The sequence below is a fragment of the Chanodichthys erythropterus genome, chromosome 20 (assembly GCF_024489055.1).
Source record: "Chanodichthys erythropterus isolate Z2021 chromosome 20, ASM2448905v1, whole genome shotgun sequence".
Classification (NCBI taxonomy): Eukaryota; Metazoa; Chordata; class Actinopteri; order Cypriniformes; family Xenocyprididae; genus Chanodichthys; species Chanodichthys erythropterus.
The window spans coordinates 5,740,072-5,765,368 of NC_090240.1; the positions used below are offsets into that span (position 1 = coordinate 5,740,072).

The 25,297-nt window shown below is 35.9% G+C and overlaps 1 protein-coding gene across 8 annotated transcripts in view; it reads left to right on the forward strand.

The window, feature by feature from the left end:
• The window catches only part of nav1a (neuron navigator 1a), a 210,735-nt gene that overhangs the window by 45,333 nt on the left and 140,105 nt on the right, over positions 1-25,297 (forward strand). For 7 of the 8 annotated variants that reach the window (XM_067371856.1, XM_067371858.1, XM_067371857.1 and 4 more), the window contains 2 exons: positions 11,089-11,943; positions 14,561-14,649. In XM_067371856.1, the coding sequence (XP_067227957.1) occupies positions 11,108-11,943; positions 14,561-14,649 (925 nt within the window). In that variant the 5' untranslated portion in view covers positions 11,089-11,107. Of the gene's footprint in view, positions 1-7,139; positions 7,198-11,088; positions 11,944-14,560; positions 14,650-25,297 lie in introns of those variants that run through there. The other variant, XM_067371854.1, reaches the window with a different exon arrangement.

A 25,297-nucleotide genomic window follows, 5' to 3' on the forward strand; every position in this document is an offset into this window, starting at 1 on the left:
GTAAGCGTACACCACAATAATGTCTGCTTACTGAATTTCCCATTATATTTACCACAAATGGCTGCCTAACTAGTACTTTCATTTGCAACAAAGCCACCATATTAATTCTCTGTTGTGTTCATGAGGGAACAAGGACTCACTTGAAATGCAAATTACATTTGATAATAGGATTTGTGGACACACAGTACGTTCAGATAAGTACTGAAGACTCAGTGTTTTGTGGTCACACTCCTATTCTCCTTTATGAAACATAATGACAATTTATTGGAAAATGGAGCTCTGTTCTGTGACACTTCTTATGCCAACCAGTAGGTGGCAGACTTTACACAGATTCAGACTGATCTCAAACCTGTCAGTCTCTCCTCTTTTCTAGTCAGAGCAGCAGATAACAGAACGGACCAGACTGCAGATTTACCTTCTCATGTGGTCTCTCGGAGTAAATAAGGGTCTGCTGTTAGATTTAGCAGGTAGGTCGGCCTTGAATGTTGTTTGGCTGACGGGATTCATGTCAACCAGTCCAGTCCAATGTGTTGACTTGCGATAAGGAGGTTGACATAATGTCAGCACAGACCAAGATAAACACCATGTGAAACATCCTGTGGTTTTCACCTTTATGAGCAGTGTTGCTTACTAATAAACCTGATGTTGTGTATGTGTAAGTTGTCGGACTCTGAGGAATACCTTGCGTTCAGGCATGTGTCTGACTTTCTCCTGAATGGAAATTTCCATGGCATTACAGACCAGCGTGGGGTCCCATCTGCTGCCGCTGGACTCCTAATGATTATTAATAGGGCATCTGAAGAGCCTCAGACCACTCCTGGCATTTATAGGATTATTAAAAAACAAAGCAAAGGATGGATGTGGATGGGCTTAGTGTCTGTCGGCTGGTCACACATGACCTGTGTGGCTCGTTCTTCCTCTTTCGGAATTGAAATGTATAAAATGAGACGAAAATAGATAAACAAAGACAGACAGAGACAGAAGTCACACCAGATTAGCTTCTGATCTGACCTGCAACAATGCTGTTGTAATGTCAGTCTTAGATTGGATAACCTTTCCTCCAGAGCAGCCGGACTGAATTGGTAAGACAGAGATTTATTACAAGGTCATGAACCGAAGACATTGTACATGAAATAGGTTCGCTATCCCATCACTTTGTCTATTTTGGATTGTTTGTGGGATGTCACAGTGAGGAAGTCATTCAGGCGATGTAATACCTTATTTTCCTTTCCAACACAGTATTGCTGAGGGTTTGACTAGAGTCTGAAGATAAAGTTATGTGAAGGCCTGAACAAATGATGCTTCTTGGTGGTAATTAAACTGCAGTTCTTGTCTGTGATAATAGGTATTTACAGTTTAACTGCTGGTTTTAGAGGAACTGACTCGGGGCCGTTTATGAAATGGAAATAGCAAAATGGGTGGGTGAATCCTAGCTGTAGCTGTGAAAAACACTCTTAGAAAAACAAATGGGGGTTCAGTATAGAACCAGGGTTCTTGACCTAGTTTTAAAGAACACTTTAAGCCAAAAGGGTTCTATATAAGGACAAATGTCTTAGATGTTTGCATAATAGTTTTTTTTTTTTTTTTTTTTTTTTAAAACAAGCTGTTTAATTCACAATTAAAATCTAAATGAATTAGTTAAAACTGAATCCATAAAATGATTCCATGATTGGTATCACACTCACATCCAAATATCCCTGCTTCCCTACTGTGTGTTATGTGAAAAAAGAGTAGTACATCTTGTTCTAAAAGCAGTAGGTGAAAAGTACATGGATGACCAACTACTTCCATCTGAGATTCTGAAAGGGGCGAAATGAACTTTTAATAAAACTGCCATGTCTATGCAGTAGAAAGTCTGATTTTATTTATTTATTTATCTTTTTTTTTTTTTTTAAAAAAATCAGTGCTACATGACAAGAGAAAACAGAGGGTATGTACTGTATGGAAGCTTGTTTCCACCACTGAATAAAAAAATAAAGCTATTTGTGGAAAAAAAAGATTTTTTTTTTTTTTTTTTTTTTTCTTAGAATTGAATTTTATAACTCGCAATTGCAAGTTTATATCTAACAATTGTGAGAAAAGAAATCAGAATTGCAAGATAAGTCACAATTTTTTTTCATTTTTTTTATTCAGTGGAGGAAACAAGCTTCCATAGGTATGTTTACATGACAATGATGTACAAAAAACTGAAAAGTTTTATTTGTACAGATGACAACATTGTGAAGAAAATTCCTGTTCACATAGATCAGTGAAAATGACAAAAAAAAATGCTGTATTATTCATGCCAGGGCAGTAGATGGCGATGTCAGTTTGTAAAGAAACACTACATGTCTATAGAATGAACACGTAAATGAATACACTTACGCGTATTGTCTACATTTTCACATATTCATGTTTTTGTACTTTACATGGTACATGATAACTGTATAATTTTCAGAAACTTGTACTTTAAAACCTATTTTCAAAAGTTAATGTTTTTAGGCCCCAGGGGCCATTTACACACATCATTTTCAACAAAAAATGGAAAACTTTTTATTATTTTTGGTTAATTTACACAACAATAGTGTTTTGGGGGCCTGAAGGGTTTCATAGTGCAAGTTTTTGAAAACAATACCGTAATTGTCTCTGTATAAACTGTAAAAACACATGAATTTGTGAAAGCAGTGATGTCAAGCTCAGTCTACGCGTTCAGTCTAAAAGCACATAGTTTCTTTACAAAGAATCTACAATCGCCATCTACTGGCCTGGCAGCAGAAACCTTTTCCATTTTTAGTACATCGCTGACGTGTAAACGTGCCCTAAAACTACAACCATTAAAAAAAAAAAAAAAAAAAACCCAAACAAAAAAAAACATTTGTTAGGTGAAATAAAATCATGCTAAAAAACATTAACTCACACGGATCAGTTAACAGTATCTCACAGAAGTGAGTACACTCCTCACATTTTTGTAAATATTTTATTATATCTTTTCATGTGACAACACTGGAGAAATGACACTGTGCTACAATGTAAAGTAGTGAGTGTACAGCTTGTATAACAGTGTAAATTTGCTGTCTCCTCAAAATATCTCAACACACAGCCATTAATGTCTGAACCGCTGGCCACAAAAGTGAGTACACATTTGAAAATGTCCAAATTGGGCCCAAAGTGTCAATATATTGTGCGGCAACCATTATTGTCCAGCACTGCCTTAACCCTCTTCGGCATGGAGTTTACCGGAGCTTCACAGGTAGCCACTGGAGTCCTCTTCCACTCCTCCATGACGACATCAAGAATCAGAAGGGAGGGGATCATGCTCTGCTTCAATCTGTCACAGTACATGTTGGCATTCATGGTTCCCTCAATGAACTGTAGCTCCCCAGTGCCAGCAGGACTCATGCAGCCCCAAACCAGGACACTCCCACCACCATTCTTGACTGTAAGCAAGACACCCTTGTCTTTGTACTCCTCACCTGGTTGCTGCCACACACGCTTGACACCATCTGAACTGAATAAGTTTATCTTGGTCTCATCAGACCACAGGACATGGTTCCAGTAATCCATGTCCTTAGTTTGCTTGTCTTCAGCAAACTGTTTGTGGTCTTTCTTGCGCATCATCTTGAGAAGAGGCTTCCTTCTGGGATGACAGCCATGCAGACCAATTTGATGCAGTGTGCGGCGTATGGTCTGAGCACTGACAGGCTGACCCCCCACCCTTTTAACCTCTGCAGCAATGCTGGCAGCACCCATACGTCTATTTCCCAAACACAACATCTTGATATGACGCTAAGCACGTGCAGTCAACTTCTTTGGTCGACCATGGCGTGGCCTGTTCTGAGTGGAACCTGTCTTGTTAAACCGCTGTATGGTGTTGGCCACCGTGCTGCAGCTCAGTTTCAGGGTCTTGGCAATCTTCTTATAGCCTACGCCATCTTTATGTAGAGCAAAAATTCTTTGCCATGAGGTGCCATGTTGAACTTCCTGTGACCAGTATGAGAGAGTGAGAGCGATAACACCAGATTTAACACACCTGCTCCCCATTCACACCTGAGACCTTGTAACACTGAGTCACATGACACCGGGGAGAGAAAATGGCTAATTGGGCCCAATTTGGACATTTTGTGGCCAGCGGTTTAGACATTAATGGCTGTGTTTTGAGTTATTTTGAGAGGACAGCAAATTTACACTGTTATACAAGCTGTACACTCACTACTTTACATTGTAGCAAAGTATCATTTCTTCAGTGTCACATAAAAATATGTAATATTTACAAAAATGTGAGAGGTGTACTATATATAATATAATATATATACAAACCTGATTCCAAAAAAGTTGGGACACTGAATAAATAGGAATGCAATAATTCACAAATCTCATAAACGTATATTTTATTCACAATAGAATATAGATAACATATCAAATATTGAAAGTGAGACATTTTGAAATGTCATGCCAAATATTGGCTCATTTTGGATTTCATGAGAGCTACACATTCCAAAAAAGTTGGGACAGGTAGTAATAAGAGGCCGGAAAAGTTAAATGTACATATAAGGAACAGCTGGAGGACAAATTTGCAACTTATTAGGTCAACTGACAACATGATTGGGTACAAAAAGAGCCTCTCAGAGTGGCAGTGTCTCTCAGAAGTCAAGATGAGCAGAGGATCACCAATTCCCCAATGCTGCGGCGAAAAATAGTGGAGCAATATCAGAAAGGAGTTTCTCAGAGAAAATTGCAAAGAGTTTGAAGTTATCATAATCTACAGTGCATAATATCATCCAAAGATTCAGAGAATCTGGAACAATCTCTGTGCGTAAGGGTCAAGGCCGGAAAACCATACTGCATGCCCGTGATCTTCAGGCCCTTAGACGGCACTGCATCACATACAGGAATGCTACTGTAATAGAAATCACAACATGGGCTCAGGAATACTTCCAGAAAACATTGTCGGTGAACACAATCCACCGTGCCATTTGCTGTTGCCGGCTAAAACTCTATAGGTCAAAAAAGAAGCCATATCTAAACATGATCCAGAAGCACAGGCGTTTTCTCTGGGCCAAGGCTCATTTAAAATGAAAAGAGGAAAACTGTTCTGTGGTCAGACGAATCCAAAATTTGAAGTTCTTTACAGACAAATAAATGGGTAGATCTGTGCATAGGCGCCTATTTATGTTTCTGCTTGTGGATGCCCACACTCCACAAGTCTCTTTTTATGTCAGTCAGACATACTCTTCCTGATATTCATAGCCAGAAGAAGCTGCAAACTGGTCCAGACTTCAGATTGATTGACATCTGTGAATCAACACTTTTTTTTATGGATATCATTAGTCTTTCTTGCATAGCCAAGCTTTTGACTATGCAAGAAAGACTAATGATATCCATAAAAAAAAGTGTTGATTCACAGATGTCAGTGACAGATGTCAATTAATCATATTTACAGTGTTTTAATGTGCTACAAACATTACTTACAGAGAACTGCCTTCAACCGACATTAATCTTCATTTTTAGGTCTCTTCTAGCCTGAACAAAGCTTGATTGTCCTGACCCACATTTCTGTCTCTGAAACTGAGTTAATAATTCACCTGTCATCTGGCTGAGTTTTGAGGAAGCATGCCATATCAAAGTGTACACTACATTTATAATGTACTGGATTGTCAACAAACAGTATTCAGTGTTATTGACAATATATTAAAGGATTAGTTCACTTCAGAATTAAAATTTCCTGAAAATTTACTCACCCCCATCTCATCCGAGATGTCTTACTTTAGTTGAAAAGAAATCAAGGTTTTTGAGGAAAACATTCCAGTATTATTCTCCATGCCTTACTGGGGTTCAACAGGTTGAAGGTCCAAATTGCAGTTTCATTGCAGCTTCAAAGGGCTTTACATGATCAAAGACGAGGAATAAGGGTCTTATCTAGTGAAACGATCAGTCATTTTCTAAAAAAAAAAAATATATATATATATATATATATATATATATATATATATATATATATATATATATATATATATATATATATATATATATATATATACTTTTTGAACACAAACGCTCGTCTTGCACTGCTCTGCGATGCGCCACGCATTGTATAATCACATTGGAAAGGTCACGCATGACGTAGGCCGATCCAGTGTTTACAAAGAAGATATGTAAACACACTTTTTTTTTTAAGTTGGAGGAGAAAATGAGATGGAGTTTTCAGTGTGATTATCTAATGTGTGGCGCATCAGAAAAGTGCAAGATGAGCATTTGTGATTAAAAAGTATATATATATATTTTTTTTTTCTTTTTTAGAAAATGACTGATCATTTCACTAGATAAGACCTTTATTACTCATCTGCAATTTGGACCTTCAACCCGTTGGTAACTGTTGAAGTCCACTATATGGAGAGAAATTCTGGAATGTTTTCCTCAAAAACCTTAATTTCTTTTCAGCTGAAGAAAGAAAGACAAATATCTTGGATGACATGGGTGTGAGTAAATTATCAGGAAATTTTCATTCTGAAGTGAACTAATCCTTTAATATCATTATGAATGTGATTTATAATGGTAGGTGGCTTTAGTTTTTTAATTTAAGCACAACCCTGCTGAAAAACAAAACAAAACAACAAATAAAACCAGCTAAATCCAGACTATGGGGGTTGGCTGGTCTTTGCTGGTTTAAGCTGGTCTCTCAGACTGGTCAAGCAGGTGTTCAGCAGGTTTTAGCTGGTTGATCAGCTGGTCTGCTAAAGAAGTGGTCAAAACCCCTCTAAACCAGCTATGACCAAACTGGAAGACCAGCTCAAACAGTCACCAGGCTGGTTTTATAAATTGCACAATATTATAAATGCACACTTAATAGTAATGATATTCTGAGAAATTCTTACACAATTTGAATAACATTCCACAAAAATGTATAATGATTTAATTTAAATAAAAAAAAAAAAGTGGCTATTTTAACCATAACTACGAATACCATGGTGAAAGGGTTTTCTGGACACTCAGCCTTTATTTGATTACAAAACCAGTGACTGCTTTCAAGGCCCTGTTAATGCTTTAATCGTCAAAAACAAACTTCTCTGTCTGAGTTTTGTGCATCATGTGACTGTAGAACTCACATGGTAGACACAAGGTCTCCTCTTCTCTCTGTTCGCTTCTCTTCACTCGAGCACAAGCTCATGACACGTTGAGGAACATTGGGTTAGTTTGCTGTAGGCCAAAGTCAATGCTCAGGTAAAGATGACAGTTTATGACATTTGCTTCTGTTCCATCTCTCTTCAATTGTTTTGGTGATTTTTAGTCACTTGCCATGCGATTTGTTTGTAAAAAACATCAATCCATTAGGCTGAAGGTATATGTTTCTCTAATATTTGCTTCTGTAAGACTGTCTTGTCTTGTCAAACTCACTTAATGTTGGACATAATGCTGACTACTTGTTGTTAACCTTTTGTATTGGTTTCTGTCTGCTTACATTTTTTTTTTTTGTGGAATTTTAATGCATGTTATCTCCGAAAAGCTATTGATCTACATTTGAACTAAATGAAACACTAAATATTTCACATGTATGAATTTCAGTTATATTGCTTCTCAAATGGTCATTGAAACCTCATACTATGCTACATTTGAATTTGAAAGCTCATTTTATGCTTATTCCTGTATTTGTTTATAGGATTACGATGATTCTTAAGTGTCGGTGTATTTGTGAATTCCTTGTCTTATATGACTGGATCCACTAATTACATTAGAGCAGAATTTGGAAAAGGTTGTGATGAAATTTTGCACTTTATCAGACATTCTCTGCTCCTGTAAGTCTACAGTAGAAGTAGTGGAGCTTGGGGCTTGTTGTCACACTTTTCAGTTTCCAGTGAATATTTTTCAGGCTATGCTTGTTACAGAATACAGAAACTCAGTTTCTGTATTCTGTTGGCAGATACCTTATATTCATGTCTACAGTTATTGCCCAAGAAAAACATGCTGACCTTTTGTGACAACATGCCAAAACTGTGAAATCTTGACCCAACCTGACATTTATAAAAATACTCTTGTCCTGAGAGCACAGTTCACAGTACATTTTATAGTTGTATGTCTGAATGCATGTCCATGTGGTTTTAAATTTTAATTTGTAGGACAGAATTGAACTAGGTTGTTTTAACCTACAACAACAAAAAAATCTCAAGTGGAGAAAATATTGACATGAAGAATATAAGAAATCTTTACTGCCTCCATGTATAGCTAAAGTTGTTTTCTTGTTGTTTAATTCTGTCACAGTCAGATCTCTCAGGGAAAGCTGAACATTCCCATATCTTGTGTTGAAAACATGCGGGTACAAACCTTTTAATGCAGGGCTATTGTATTACATGCTCTATTCAATGTGAGTTTGGTTTGTGGCTTGAATTCAGACCACAGGCGACTCGGCTTGCATCCCACAACTTATGGGGTCTCCCACATGGTCTGAATTGTAACGCTTTCTCTGATTCTGATTTGCCAGAGAGCATTTATGCCTGTTGTTTGCAGGGCCCTGATTTTGATGGATTGAGTTTTGCCTGTACATTTGAAGGTCAATAGTTACCATGGGACTGTTAGTACACAGTGCGGGTTTTGGGCCATCTTGACCAGTCTGTGGGCTGGGATGAAAGCCTCTGGGACTTATGGGCACTGAATGGAAGATATATTTGCCAAACTAACTGAACTGGCAGGGGTTTAAAGGTCTTTGACTGAACCGCAGTGAATCTCTCCATTGCTGCTGCTGCTAGTAGATTTATTTTGGTGACCAGATGGAGCTTTACAGTATTTGGGAAGGGTTTCGTTGGCTTAACAAAATGAGATTGATATAATCAACCGTTTTGATTCTGAAGCAAGTATTTCAAATAATGACTGTCCTTTCTCCTGTATTCTTTCACAAGACTCTTAACCACTCGTGCCAAATCCTTCCCCTTGGCAGGATTTTGTTTAGAGAAGCTCTTGAGGAGATTTTCTCAGATTTCGTTAAACAGCCCATGTCATTTGTGTTTGAATACAACAGGTGGGAATTGACATTATATTTGTGAGTACTATTTATGAACAGATAGTCTCTCTGAACTTCTATAGTCTCCATTTTCTTTTTCTTTAACACTCTTTGGTCAGGGGATCCCAGTCTTTGTCAGCTGAGCCCCAATGATGTAAAATTATTTACAGTATTTGTAAACCCTCTGAGGTTTCCAGTAATGTTCTAATATAATATAATATAATAATATAATATAATTATAATTTTACACATTTTTTCAAATTTCATTTTGTTTCGTTTTTTTAATCTGGACACTTGCTCCGTAACCAGAATAAGAACCAGAATAAAATAAAACACAAATAGAAAAATATAATAGGCAGGAATATAAAACTTTATAGGCCATTGAAAACAGATGGGTTTTTAAAAGAGACTTAAAAATGGTCAGACTAGGGGCCATTCAAATCTCCACTGGCAAGTCATTCCAGAGGCGAGGACCAATTACCGAGAATCCACGGTCACCTCTACGCTTAAGTCTGGAATGTGGGATTAAAAGAAGGTTCTGGTCACCAGATCTTAGGCTTCTCAAGGGGATGTACTGAAGCAGCAATTCAGATAGGTAGCCGGGTGCTTGATTGTATAAAGATTTAAAAAAGTAAATAAATAAATAAATAAATAAGATTTGAAAATATATTCTAAATTGAACAGGCAACCAATGAAGGGCCTTTAAAAGCAGAGTGGCGTGATCCCTTTTTTTCTTTTTTAAAAGAATTCTAGAGGCAGAATACAGCTGTTTCTAAAGCATGCAGTGCCATCTGCTGTTAAAAACTAAGCTCAGAATCGATTCGAGAGAGAATTGCGATGCATTCAGAAAATCTCACAATTGATCCAAAATTGCGATGTCGATTTATTTTCCCAGCCTTATTGGATGTTAAACTTTTCAATTAATTTGAGTATATTTAGGTTTACAAAAGGTCTGGTTCTCACAGGAACATGAATTATAATTTGCAGTTAGATCCTTTTGTCTTAGTAATGATATTCTGAAATGTGAAAAAGTCATCATAACCAGGCAGATATGAATAGGCCTTTATCCAAAATCCACAATTTCCACCTGAATTTCTACAAAAGACTGTTTAGCTGTGCGGAGCAATGCCTTTCATGTTTAGTTCGGCATTGGTATTTCTGTTACGATCTCAAGAAACTCTTGCAGTTCCATCATGAGCCCCTAGGATAGCATCTGTTGTTGGGGAATCAACACAGGCTCACTGGAAAAGCGCACCTGTGGAAACATTTTTGCAAAATGCAAAAACACCTACCAATACATACAAATCACTGCCGTTTCCAACAGAAATGAACACCAGAGGCAGTAAAACAGCAAGCACTTTTAATCATTTTCATACAAAGTTATGGGCAGATTATGGATTAATAAAGACTTATTTTCACATGCACAATATTTTGACCTCAAAACACTTTTTACCAAAGTGCATGATTTGTAAACGAATACATTTTGTAGTTTTCATCACATAAACAGCTCCTTATGTTTGGCTTTTCTGACTTGTTTGGTAGCTCAGCTGGTACATAATTTTACTTGTGATGTGGACTTGTAGAAACAGGCTAAAATGGCATGGATGCTTCACGGTCGAGTAGGTTTAGGGTTTAGTGTAGGTGGTACATTATTTTAAAACTTGATGGAGCATTAACATTTTAGCAACAATCAACGTAATACAATTTTTCCAGATTCACGTTCATCTGTTTTAGATAAAACTGAACACGCTTTTAGTGCCACTCACTGTATATTTCACTTTGAAACCGTTGCAAAACTTGCACAATGCAACATAATATTTTGCAGAAATGTTGCCACAGGTTTATTTTTCTAATAAGCCTGGAGGAACCTTGCTGCAGGCTATACTTAAAGCTTACATGTAGAATCCTCCCTATCATCCAGAATCATTATGGTTGAAGTTATCACGCAGCTTGAATTTTTGTCTCGGAGGGTTTTCTGTCAACAAACCAATGTCTGTGGAGACGACATGGGCATGTGTGTGCGTGCAATTCAGGGTCAACCTTTAAAACATGTTTCCTTAAAGAGAACAGCAACATGCACTGATTCAGGTCCTCATGGTGTTTGTTCCCTTTTTCCTCAGCATCTGATCTGGTGCCATCATGAGTGGAGGAGTGAATGTGAAGAGTCTTCCACGGGCCCAGCCAGGCTCCGGCATCCCTCTGCACAGGACCAGACTCCCCTCCCCGAAACCTGAGCCCAAGTGTACCAGCAGCAGCCTTCCGAGACCATCCACACACATCCCTGTTGGCAACAGAAGTCCCTGTAGTAGCAGCCCTACACCTGTCTCCTCCACTAAAGATGTACTGAGGGACACCACCCTCAGAAACCAGCATCTGCTTCTAAGAGGCAGTCCACCTATTCAACGTTCTTCCACCAGTCCTCAAACACAGACCCAGGACTCTAGATCAGCCCATAACAGTCCACAAGTTCGACGGAAAGTGTCCCCACTTTCAAGGGGTAATCTGGATGGGCCCAAGACTGAGAGTTTGCTTGACTTTCGGTCCAACGGCAACAAGAACTTCCAGAGTGGGATCTTTTGTTCTCAGACAGGACGAATGGACAATGCTAACCGCTTGATCTCAGAAGAACTCCAGTGCCATGAGGAGAGGGCTGCTTCTGGAAGCAGTCAAAGCAAGACTGGAATCCCTTCGTTCAGATTTAGTAACAAAAACTTGAGGCCTGGTCCAGCAGCTACTAATGTAGATGCCAGTCTCCTCAGAGTCCACAGAGAGAAAGTGACCCTGCAGAACAGTGCCTCCAGTAGCTTCTCAGATGAGGAGATGTGCACCCCAGATGACCTCAGCCCGGAGGTCCCACAGAGATCGCCACCCGAGGCTATTGCAGTCGCTAAACAGGACGCCTCCAGTGTTGAAATGCTCAAAGCCAAACAGACACCAAAGGTCAATATGGCGGCCGTTGCACCTTTCAGATACAGGTACGCTATGGAAAATACACTGAAGGGTTGAATGATCAGCTTAGACCATGACCAGAAAAGACCAGTGCAGAGATCACCAAGCATAGCTATGCTTTTCACCAGCATGGAGCTGACTGTTCATAATGTTTTTTTCTGGTAAAGCTTTTTGTCCAAGAAGGACATTTAAGTGCTGATGTCCCCAATCAGGCTTCTTAACTAGCATAAAGCTAGTTAAGAATCCTGATTGGGGACATCAGCACCTAATGCTTGAGACCAGTAAAATGCAACAGATGCTGGTGGGATCAGATGGTTTCATACAGTAGGTTTACTTCACTTGAAGGATTTTCACACTACGGTTAACCCATATTAAGAGTGATTTTAACCCTGGGTTAAGCAAAGTTTCACATTTGTAATTTTGAATGGGAATTAGCACCACAGTGTCCGAAAGCAATAAAGTATATACTGTATAGGACCAGCTGGGTGAACGTGATTTCTCCAAGTAGTACATGTTCCTGAATCAACATCCTTGTTGATCCTGGAACAACATTCCAATCAACCAATCAGATTTGAGGGATAGGTTTAAGTTTAGGCTTAGAACAAGTGTTAAGGGCTTCTACACCATTCTTATTCACACATCATTTCCCTTTGATTTTAGAGATAAGTAATGGGTAAGGTTAGGTTTAGGGGAGGGATAGTGTAAGGACTGTTTTTGAACAGGAATGTTGTTCCAGAATCAACAAAATATGTTGATCCAGGAACATGTCTTTGCGTCGACCATTCAGCAGTTTGTCGTTAGGTCAGTACCCTTATAGGGACAACTTTGTATCTTACATATCCCTATAATTAGTCCTTTTCCACTCATAATCTTTTCAGCACTGAATCAGTCAAGTGGTTTATGTTTCTGTCCCGTTCTCAGAGACTGTGTCGCTCTTACCCTCTATGCCTGGTGGGGATTCTGGGGTATAGCTTCTCCTGCCAACATGAACACACTCTGAATTAACTGCCCCTAAAAGGGGTAACTTTATATCCCTAAAATGTGCATATTAGTAACTTAGAGTAGTAATATGTACCCTTAAAGGGATAGTTCACCCAAAAATGATTTACTCACCCTCAACTCATCCGAGGTGTATATGACTGTCTTCTTTCAGACGAACACAATCAGAGTTATATTAAACATATATATTCTGGCTCTTCCAAGCTTTATAATGGTAATGAATGGGACCTATTATTTTGAAGCCGAGAATGTGTGTACGGCTGTTGCCGGAAGTCAGTGAATATAGTTCATAAATTTCAAAATTTGTCTTACAAAAACCCATCTCTTCACCTCAGAAGGCCTTTATTAACCCCCCCAACCCCCCCCAAATTTTTTAATATAACCCCAATTGTGTTTGTCTGAAAGAAGATTGTCATAAACACCTAAGATGGCTTGAGGGTGAGTAAATCATGGGATAATTTTTCATCAAGATTGGTGCCCACTGAGGTCATCTATGCATGATGGACAGTTATTAAAGCAGTTACATTTGAGACATAGACTATTGTTAATTATGTAATTATGCAAGTAAGTGCAAAACCCAGGGTTTACAAATGTAAAATCTGAAATCTTGAAACTGACCTCCTCAGTTTTTTGTTTTTGTTTTTTTTTTTTACTCAGGATAGATAGTTCAAGATCAATCAAGATAAGTCAGGATTACATTAGGCTGTTTTTAAAAATGATTCTGGGTTAACACTTGCAAGTGTGAAATGTCCAAATAAAAGATTATTTGAAGCAACCGGTCAAGTAAATTATTATTATTAATATTATTATTATTATTATTATGTATGATAATAAAATCTTGCTGAAACGTAATTGAAAATGTATATCCTTCTACCTAGCTAGTGTGCAAGAAACTGAATGAGGAACTTTCTCTTATTTATTATTAACAGCATTGAAAATGCTGTTAAAAATATTGCATTACATGGTTTATTACTTCTCTAGCTGCTGCATAATTTGTCTTCCCTCTATCTGTCTTCATGTCCATCTGTGCCCAGCTCACTCACTCTTTTGTCTCTCTCACTCTTTTTCTCCCCATTTCATCCAGTTTTGACAAACATGACAGTCCATCACTTACGCTGACAGATTAGCCTCCTTTTTCACTCGTAATCTTTCCAGCGCTGAATCAGTCAAGCGGTTTAAGTTCCTGTCCCACTCTCAGAGACTGTGTCGCTCTTGCCCTCTGTATGCCTGCTGGGAATTCTCGGGCATAGTAGATGCTTAAAAAGCTTCTCCTGCCAGCATGAACACTCTCTGAATTATCTGCTCTAATGACTCAGTGCAGTGGACACCCGGTGGGCACAGGGTACACTGGCATCAGGGCGACTGCCATGTTAGTGTAACTGAATATAAACCAGCCGTAACACTGACAAATCTGCTGTTTGAAAATAGCATTGAACACTGATAATTTTCAGATCGCCATTGCTAGATGGTTAACAGTTAGTGAAGATTACCAAGCACCATGACATGTCTGAACTTCTAGGCCGACATTCAGTGAAAGAACACTTGATGTATGCTACAAATTTCCGAGGTGCAGAGTTGGGTTTTGGTTATGAGGCTCTTGGAAAGTGTCTAATTGTCTTATTCTTTTCATTTTGTGTTATAAAGGCTGCAGATTCAGGAAGACGTATCTCTGGATGACTTCAGCGACTGTTCCTCTGACTCAATAGAAGTCTGCTGTGATGACCTTAATACTGGTGAGTTGTTTGCTGTTTATTATCTTTTGCATAGGATCAACAGTCCTTTTAGGGTACGTTCATATCACAAAGCCAAAGTTCTCTATATGTTTATTTTTATTTTTTTTATTTTTTGGCCTTATAAATATGACCAATGTGAGATGCTACTGAATTGACCCACATGCATAAAACACACTAGCTTGGCATGTTCATCATAGCCTAATTTCATAAGTGTCTCAATACAATTTATAATAAAAATTTAATATAAAATTTGGCACCAGTCTTAACACTTGCATTAAAAGCTGTATAAACCTGTTGCATGGAACATAAGCTCATAAAACACTCATAACTTTTAAAACCATATTGTATTTGACCAGTAACTTCTCATTAGTGAGTGAATGTTCAATATTGTTGAAGTTTTAAATGTTATACCATATTTTTACTGTGCTATTTCTACATTTACCCCTCTTTTTAATTAAACCATTGAAAAATTATTTGAAATTAAAAATGTTACAAGAACTACAGGGTGATGCAAGAAAATATACTGTATATTCTTAATCAATATTTATGAGAAATTTTATTTGAATATATCATTATATGAAATTTATAAGAGCATATAATATGAGAATTATCATGAACTCTATTGACTTCAATAGATTTAATTAAATTCCTTTGAACTTATAAATCATGAAAAAGCAAATGCCACATTTGAGACATAACATACATCATTATACATTTGAAATTAATATATTTTGTGCATTTCTGTGCAATATTTTATATAGTTCCATTTGTTAATTATTTTATAATTCAGGACGATTGAAAATCAATTGTGCATTTATGTTGTTTGGTTGACTTATAAATTATATAAATTCTGACATTTCATACTTGACTTCTGATATTTTACATATGCATTTCTGTATGTTCACACTAGCATCACATTGTTTAAAAAAAAAAAAAAAAAAAAAAAAAAAAAAAGTGATACGTATTTGATTTAAAACCATGGACGTTTGAAATTAAGAATTCAAAGCTTTCCCAGATTGGAAATTCAAAGCAATTTTTGATGTTCAAACCCAAATATGTGGTAAACGTTAGGAAAGATCTGAGCCACTTTCAACTACAGTGTGAATTATTGAACTAAAGAAAAGAAGAAACAAAATAGTTCCTATGTGTTCATTGGAACCCTGAAAGTTGAGGACACAGAGAATCAAATCTGTCCTTCCATCTACTTTCTGGCCTAATTCTCCATCTCTGAGTGCCTTGTTGCCTGTGGGCAGTGGGTGCGTTGCGCAGTAAGAGAAAGCAGGCAAAGAAAGTGATAGCTGCAGGTTTTCCACTCCTTACAAAGGGAGTGAATGCAGCAGTCACAAAGACAGCCTTCACCCCACTACTCTAACAGAAGCCCTGACCTAGATTGACCCTCATCAGACAGGCATGATGCCAACGAGACCATCCCCACCTGCAGATGGAGAGTTTAGCTGTACGGGCTGTTTTACACTTTACACTGTTAAATATAAAGGTTACAAAAACAGTCTGGTGCCATAGAAGGACATTTTAAACTCCAAAGACAGTGTTTTAGCTTGTGAAAGTTGCTTTTACCCAGAACACTACTCTAAAGAACAATTGAAGAACCTTTCATTTGGTCTGCTGCAAATGTGAAGATGTTTAATTAACTTTGTGATGATTTAGGGGGAACACTTAACAAATTGAATCAGGTTTGCTGTTGCAGAATTCGATTAAATGTCTGGTAAAGATCACTGTAGATAACCTGGATTTTGTAGAGAGTGCCTGTCACAGGAATCAGCAGTGTAAAGTATGTGTGCACATGTGTTTGAAACTGTCTTTCTATACATTTCAGATGTCATCACTGTTAGACAGACATAATCTTGACGAAGATTAGAGTTTTCAGTTTTTATGGAAAATGTACAAACCCCCAGCAGAAGAATATTTAGTTTTAGTGATCGACCAGATACCATTGCATAGGCAATTTGCTTTAATTACATTGATTATATAGTAACGTTTAGTATAAGTAGAATTTATTTTTTTTTTGCAAGAAGTCTCTTCTGCTCACCAAGGCTGCATTTATTTACAGTAAAACAAAAAATACAGTAAAAATAGTAATATTGTGAAATATTATTATAATTTAAAAATAACTGTTTTCTATTGTAATATATTTTAATGTAATTTATTCCTGTGATCAAAGCTGAATTTTCAGCATCATTACTCCAGTCTTCAGTGTCACATGATCTTTCAGAAATCATTCTAATATGATGATTTGATGCTCAAGAAACATTTCTGATTCATATCAGTGTTGAAAACAGTTGTGCTGCTTAATTTTGTGGAAACAATGCTATATATTTTTCAGGATTAATTTATAGAAAGCTCAAACAACATAATTTCCTGTCACTTTTGATCAGTTTGATGCATCCTTGCTGAATGAATGCATCAATTTATTTTGAATGATAGTGTATTTTGGCATTATATTGGCTATCATATATTATTCTAACATAAAACTGTTGTAATAAACCAAATCATCCATGTGCCTTGCATGAGTAGCGTTATATGATGTTTTATTAACAAAGTTCGGGAGGAGCATGTTCAGATAATTAACCTAATTAACACAAGAGGAGCGCATTCAGTAATCCACTCCATTAACACGATAAGGGGTTTCTATACAGACCAGACTTACTTCTGTTCCTTGACAGTTTTCCAGCATCCCTCCACCACCCCTTCTCTTCACTTCTAACTATTCCTATCCCAACCTAGGATGGGGGGAGTACTCTGGATTCCAAGCTCGGAGCCCTCCCCTCAGACAACACACCAATACGCATAACCTTTACTCTATTATATGTAAGTGTGAACTTTTTGGAGTTTTGGATAGTGGTCTTCAGGCTAGTAACTGATGCAGTCATATGACACTAGAGGCAGTAGGTGCGTCCCAATTCACATACTTATGCACTATTCTATGCCATTTTGTAGTATAAATAATGTGAGTAGTGTGTTCACACTGAAAATTCCAAAAAGAGAAAGTACACTTTAAATATTTAGATGATGGACTTGTATTACATTACATTTACATTAACAGAAAAAAAACACGGAGGGGGAAGGACTCGGACTCCAATGTTGAATGATAAAATAACCTTCTAAAATCCATACACTACACTGTTGAGTACATAGTGTATAAGTGTATAGTGTGTCATTTGGGATGCAGCTAGTAACTTATTTTCTCAACATGTAGTTCCAGGGCAAAAGAAAGTTTTAACACAGGGGTCTCAAACTCAAATTGGCGGGGGGGCGTTTCTGTGATTGAGAGTTCATCGGAGGGCCATATTTACATTCAAGCGCAAGAAAGCGCAACACTCCAGAAAATTTACTTTCCTTTGCATTATTTCTCATTTAGGCTACTTCACATTTCATTAGGCCTACTAAAAAATGTGTATACCTATACTATAAATATTTTATTTACCATACTAAATGTCAACAGCAGTGTCTCTCTCATTGTTACAGAGTGTAATATAATTATATAATACTATTACTAATATAATACTACTAATATACTTATATAATGCTACTAATATAATACTATTAATTACACTAGTCTGGTGCAACTTCTCACATCCAACAAGGTGCATGGAATAGAAAAAAAAAAAAAAAACGTAATTTAGGAACAAAACCAGCAACACTTGTGGCATTTACTGATTCAACTTTATATTGCAAAAAAAAAAAAAATCTCTCATTGTTACATACATTATAAGTTTTTAACATTTAGTGGAAGTATTTTCCCTTACTTTATGTTAGCTTAAATAACATTAAAATCTTGCACTGAACAACACAAATACAATCCCTGAATACATTTGTACTTTCTTCTGTTTCTTGACAGACACTTGGCAGCGCTTGTGCTCACACAGCTGAGACACATTTGTCCAAGATGCCGTTTGAACATCGGTAACGTTTAATGGTTGCTTCGGACGCGTTTCGGTGGTTTAAATCGACGCTCATGACTTAAAGTCGAGTGCTTTTACTGTAATTTAGGCAAGCGCGCTCATAATAGAAGCGACGCGGTTGAGAGCGCAGCTCATGGTTGCATAGCAACGACAGACGCCACGGGAGCGAAAGCGCATTGGAAAGAAGGAGAATGCGGCGCGGCCGCTTATGTGACGCGATATGTGAATACCCCTTAAAACGGTGACTTTTTCTTTGCATATCAGACAGGTAGCAACTAGAGAATAATAATAATAATAATAATTTAGCAGATTATGTTTTATTTTTGAGATCAGTTGCGGCCGGGTAGAGGGGGAGGGCGGGCCGGCAGTTTGAGACCACTGGTTTAACAGCATATGAACCAGTGTCAGTAACAAGAGTATGAACATGAGAATCTAATGAGAAATCTGAGGGCTTAGTAAATTTGTGTATGTTTGTGTGTGTGTGTGTGTTATGTGGCCAGAGAGTATGTGTATGTGTGTATTAGCATTGAGAGAGAGATTATTAGCGATGAACAATCTAAGTGTGTGAGTGTATGTTAGTGATGAGTGGTCTGAAGAGCGTAAGTGTTATGGTGAGTGGGCTCATGGGTTTCATCAGGTTTGAGATCAGATCCACCCCTGAGAATCGACAAAAGCTGATCTGCAGGTTGAATTACACTTTTCCCATTTCAACATCTGCCGGTTGCCTTCCTCTCAGATGGCTGACACACAAACACACTCTCGTTTAGATTCTCAAACTTCTTTAAAGCATTAAGTTTGCATTTTCTGTGCCAATGGTGCCAGTCTAATCAGTGGCCTAAAATATGTTTATTCTTCAATGGAACTGGAAGTGCTAAAATGCTAACTCATGTCCACAGTAGCCACTTGAGATTTGAAGTTAGTAAACACAAACTTACGGACATATCTGAAACTTCAGTGATCCAGAGCTGCAGGGGGAAGCAGAGAGGCTAATGCTGTTTAATAAGTTGTTTATAGAGCGCTGAAGTGATGGCGTATTTTTGTAGGCCAACCTGTACGTTTGCATCACCCTGGTTCCCTCGACTAAAACCCGATAAGATTTTTCCATTGGCTTTTGGATTATTGCAGAAAATAAACTTCAACAAAAGTTCATGATTCTTACACGTTTTGTTCATTATGATAATCTTTACAAATTAACGCAATGTTTATGAGTTTTGAAGCCTAAATACAATCGGCAGAAGCTAAACACAGGCTATAAGCGAACTACATCACTTCAACATTACTTCCACATGACTGTCATTAAGCTTCAACTTTTTCTGTCTGAATTTAAAATCCCTTTCCCTGAAAGTTTGAGTTCTAATAGTTTGCAAGAGTGTGATTATAAACACTATGAGGCTGTGGAAGCTGTAGTCCCATATAGCCACTTTGTTAGCAACCAAAAAATCACAAGGGTATTACTGATGTATTTTATATTGTAGAATAAACATGAAAATGTCTTGAGCTTGTTCACCACAGTTCTTATTCAGACAAAAAAACCTTTAGGACAATAAAACTGGAAGTGCTAAAATGCTAACTCTTTGTCCTAGAAAAAGAAGTCATTTCTGCAGCACTCTATTAGAATACAATATGAAAATGTGAAATGGACTTTATTTTCCCCCATTTGGTGGTATCTTTTGCAAAAAAAAAAAAAAAAGAGAGAGAGAGAGAAAAAAAATGTGCATCAATTTTCAATAAATGTCAATGAAAAATATTGATACTTTAAGTCTTGAGAAAAACTATTTTTCATGTCACAGCTCATGCACTAGCGTAGACTTATGAATTTTAATATTTTTTGGGTAGCTTACTGATGCAAAAACTTGAGAGATCCAGGCTGTGATAACGTTGATGAAAAATCTATTAATTACAATTAAATTTAGCCTCACACGCAAACTTTAATCGATAATGAAAATGTTTAATAAAACCAAAAGGTAACATAACAATCAGAAAGAAGTAATTAATAGTTAATAATAAAATTTTAGATTTTGTAAAATCCAGAGTATTGTATCTAATATAGGATAAGAGAGAAGAAGCAGAAGCCAAGGAGAGCAAAGGAGGGAAAAAAGCTCAGTCCATAATATTATACCATAAGCATATAGGGAAATTCCCAACCCACTCAAACTGATGTTTTTGTTATATATATATATATATATATATATATATATATATATATATATATATATATATATATATATATATATATATATATATATATATATATATATATATATATATATATATATATATATATATATATTATAATATTAATATTTTTTTAATATTATTGTTATTATTATTAATAATAATAATAATAATAATAATAATAATAATAATAATATTATTATTATTATTATTATAATAATAATTATTATTATTATTATTATTATTATTAATTATTATTATTATTAATTATTATTATTATTAATTATTATTATTATTAATTATTATTATTATTATTATTATTATTATTATTATTATTATTATTATTATTATTATTATTAATTATTATTATAAATATAAATATAAATATGAAATCAAAAGTGAAACTGCTAAATCATAAGCCATAAACGATTAACATAAATATTAATAAAATGCATGAATACGAATATCGACCATTTCAGATCCACCACCTACCATCAGCCAATCGGTTGGCATTATTGCATCGATCATTCTCCTGCAGTTCAAAAATTATTAGTCACATTTTCAGCTCAGGTGAGTGGTTTAGCTGCATACTTTTGGGATTGCATGCTCTGTCCAAACAACTGCCATAGCTATGTTTCCATGCACCTATTTTTATGCTTATTTTGGGATAGGAAATTGGATGGAAACGGCAAGATGTGCATAAATTCTAAAAATGCACATAAAAAAAGAATGCATTTAACGGAGTCAAATTTAATATCCGAGAAAACACAAGCATAAACTATGATGGAATCACATTTACAGAATAAAAATGGACGTTTCAATGCGATGGCATAACTGGACCAACCAGGGGACCGATCTCGTGGAGCAAAAACTGAAATGCTGTTTTGGTTGTTCTGAAATGCCTGAGCCAAAGCTTGTCGTCAAAGTGGTTCAGTATAATTCCCTCCCAGAACTGTCTTACATGACTGTGTTCCCAAACAGCAGGCATTCGCCTCCGAAAACAAGATAACGTGCATTTCGTTTTCACGCAATTAATTTTATATACCGAAAACTATTATATACAGTCCTATTTTTCTTGGTGATATTTAGCGCCAGTTTTTGTTCTCTTCGACTCTCTGGATGGAAATGCTACTTTATTCGCAAATGTTTTATGCCATATTCCAATTTTGCACTTAAGTTAAATTCAAAACTTTGGATGGAAACATAGCTACTGAGATGAATGGGAATGTTAATGGTTAGCTTTCTCCATTATATTATAATTTCTTGTCTGGTATAGCATACTACCATAGGCTACTCCATATTTCACACACTAATAAATAGTATGCAAAGAATGGCTTTTGGTGTGCATTGAATACGTTTGCAAAAATTTTTGTACAAAAAAGAGGGCAGTGCATCAAATACTCTATCCTACAATTCACTGCACTCAATGTGACCTTTTTTTACGGTTTTGTCTAATGTTAATGCATTCTCCATACTCTATTTTATTAATGTAAATGGCAGTATTCTGTGTATAGGCCTACTATATATATATATATATATAATATAATATAATATAATATAATATAATATATAATATAATATATAATATAATATAATATATAATATAATATAATATATAATATAATATATATATATATATATATATATATATATATATATATATATATATATATATATATATATTTTTATATATATATTTTATATATATATATATTTTATATATATATATATATATATATATATATATATATATATATATATATATATATATATATATATATATATATATATATATATATATATATATATATATATATTATGAAGACTTCAGATGCAAAAGCCTCTAAGTGCCCTCTGAAATTTTATTCTAAAATGAGCATTATTTAATAAGCTTATATGTTTATGTTCAGTTATTTCACTTTAATGGAAATGAAAATGACCTATTAATTGCTATTAAAGTGAAACTACTGAACCTAAACATATGAGCTTGATAAAAATGCGCATTTTAGAAGAAAATTTCAGATGGCACTTAGAGGCTTTTTCATCTGAAGTCTTCATGTATATATATATAATGCAAAATAACTTTTTCATTCTGAGATGATAACTGGATGCCCATTTAATTTCCATATACTGTAACTTCACCTTCAACCAAAGAATTAGGCTGAGCTTAAGGTCACAGTCTTGGAAGCTGATGCTGGATTTCATCTTCTATAATATTGCAAATGTGAAATCCATTTTTAACATTAGTTTTTTTTTTGTTTTTTTCAATCCATAAATGACCATATAGTCACATAGTGACTGGCCCATCTACTGTATATGAAGTGTAATCCCTTTGTTCGGGATTTTCTTAATTCTCATAGCGGCTTTCGTAAATGCTTCGAGGATAGAAGACTAAAAGCTGCTAGATCTGGTTTTATGGCAATTAATTGGGAGAAAATCCTGATTTTTAGCATTTATACTTGCAGGTTTCTGGCAGATTGCAGGCATCAAGGCCGAATTTGTATTTAGCATATGGTGAGGAAAAAAACGGATCCACTGGCTGTTAGACAAATGGCAAATCAGCAGTGGCCTCTTAAAATTGACTCTCCAGATTTGACTTTGAGAATCTGCATTGAACTACAGTGCATATGAATTGACATTAAAGATTGCTTCACACACATACATAACTTTTGCCAGCTAACCCTATTAAGACATGTTTAACCAGAAGATTTTAGGAAATCATCCCTGTTGCTTGTTAATCATTTGTTTTGGCACCCTAGTCGCTCACTGTTTTAATACACTTTATTTTGCTTGATCCCAATCCCCGTTTTGAACCTGTTTCAAAGCTTAGATTCTCAGAGAAAAGTTTAGCGCACCTCATAAACCCTGACATGGACTGTACAAACAGAGAGGAGCATTCATTTCTTAAAATGGAATCTCACATCATGTTTCCAGTGGTTGAGACATGAGACTGGGCATTGAAAAACAGGTGCTCTTGGGAAACTCTTGGGAAACTAGAACTAGAGCCACTATAAATGCTAATTGTCTTGAAGCCGGGAGGGACAAGTGTACTGGGTAGTGTCACCATGGGTGGTGCGTGTTTGTGGCTGTGCTCAGTTTGACATGGACACTTGTTTTAGAAAAAACGTGTGAATGTTGGCATGCTAGCTAAGCTTTTGTATTTTTTAAAGAATATGTGAGTGGTGTTTGCACATGCAAAAGTCACTGCCAGGGTGTTGCTATGCAGTTGCTAAGGTGCTATTTTGTTGCTAGGGTGTTCTGGATATATGCCAGAGTGTTGCTTTGTGCAGTGTTATTTTAGTATTATTTATATAATATTATTATTATTATTATTATTATTATTATTATTATTATTATTATTATTATTGTATATGTTGACTTTTTAAATTCAGCTCTTTTATATTTTCAGGTTTGATTTCGATTTTAGTGTACATTTTATTATTTTTAATGTGCATTTGTAATTTTTCTTTTAAAACATTACATTTCTATGCATGTAGTTTTCATTTATTTGAGTTTGTTTTATAATTTTAGCATTTCAACTTATTTTATTCAGTTTGTAGTTGCAATGGCAGCATTTTTAATTTAAGTTTAAATTTTTCAATATTTATTTTTATTTCAGCATAATTTAAGTGATTTTATCATGTTGTTGCGCTCTTAAATAAGGTTATTTACTGGCATCAATGGTTCAATGAAGGACCTTTAACACCCGAAAATCCTCTTTTGAATCCTTTATTTTAAGAGTGTAGGGTGTTCTGGATGGGTCTGTCTATCACACATACAAATAGACCAACTTTTCCAATTTCACTTTTTGTTCCATACTTGTCTTCACTGACCTGCAGAAACAAAGACAGTTCAATCCAGGCCTTAATGCTCTTAAAGGGGACCTATTATGCCACATTTTACAAGATGTAATATAAGTCTCTGATCATTTATTGCCACTTTTTGGGAGTGAACAAAAACATGCTTTTTGTGTGTCCCTTTAAATGAAAATTAGCTGCTGCTCCCGGCCCACTTTCCAGTAAACTGTCAGTAATGGTGTTCAGTTCGAACCAGAGTTGGACAATGATGTCTACAAAGCCAGAGAATATATGCTACATGGAGATAGAGCAGATATCATTTAGTTTAATAACAATTATAACTTATAGTGGATAAAATCAAGATGAAAACATAAGTACAAGCCTGTTGTAGAAGAGTACATGATGGCCAAAAATGTACTATGAGTTTTTTATGAAGTTTATTGTACATCACACAAAAGATGAAGTGTCTGTTTTCACTCCAGTAAATCACAGTAAGAGCTGAATAAAACACAGTACAAGTGCATATTAAAGTCTTAACTCTCTCTCTTCCTTGCTTTATCATCAACATACACAGCAAATTATATAAAAACACTTGTTACAATTAACGGTGAACAAATATATAAAGACCTTATGCCTTTTCGGGGGGTACTTAATAAACTGGTAAACTTTATATCCATATATCAACTCTGGTTATGGCAGAAATGAAAGTGAGAGCGCGCACTTTATTACAGTTCATCAGTGTCGCTCTGGAGACTA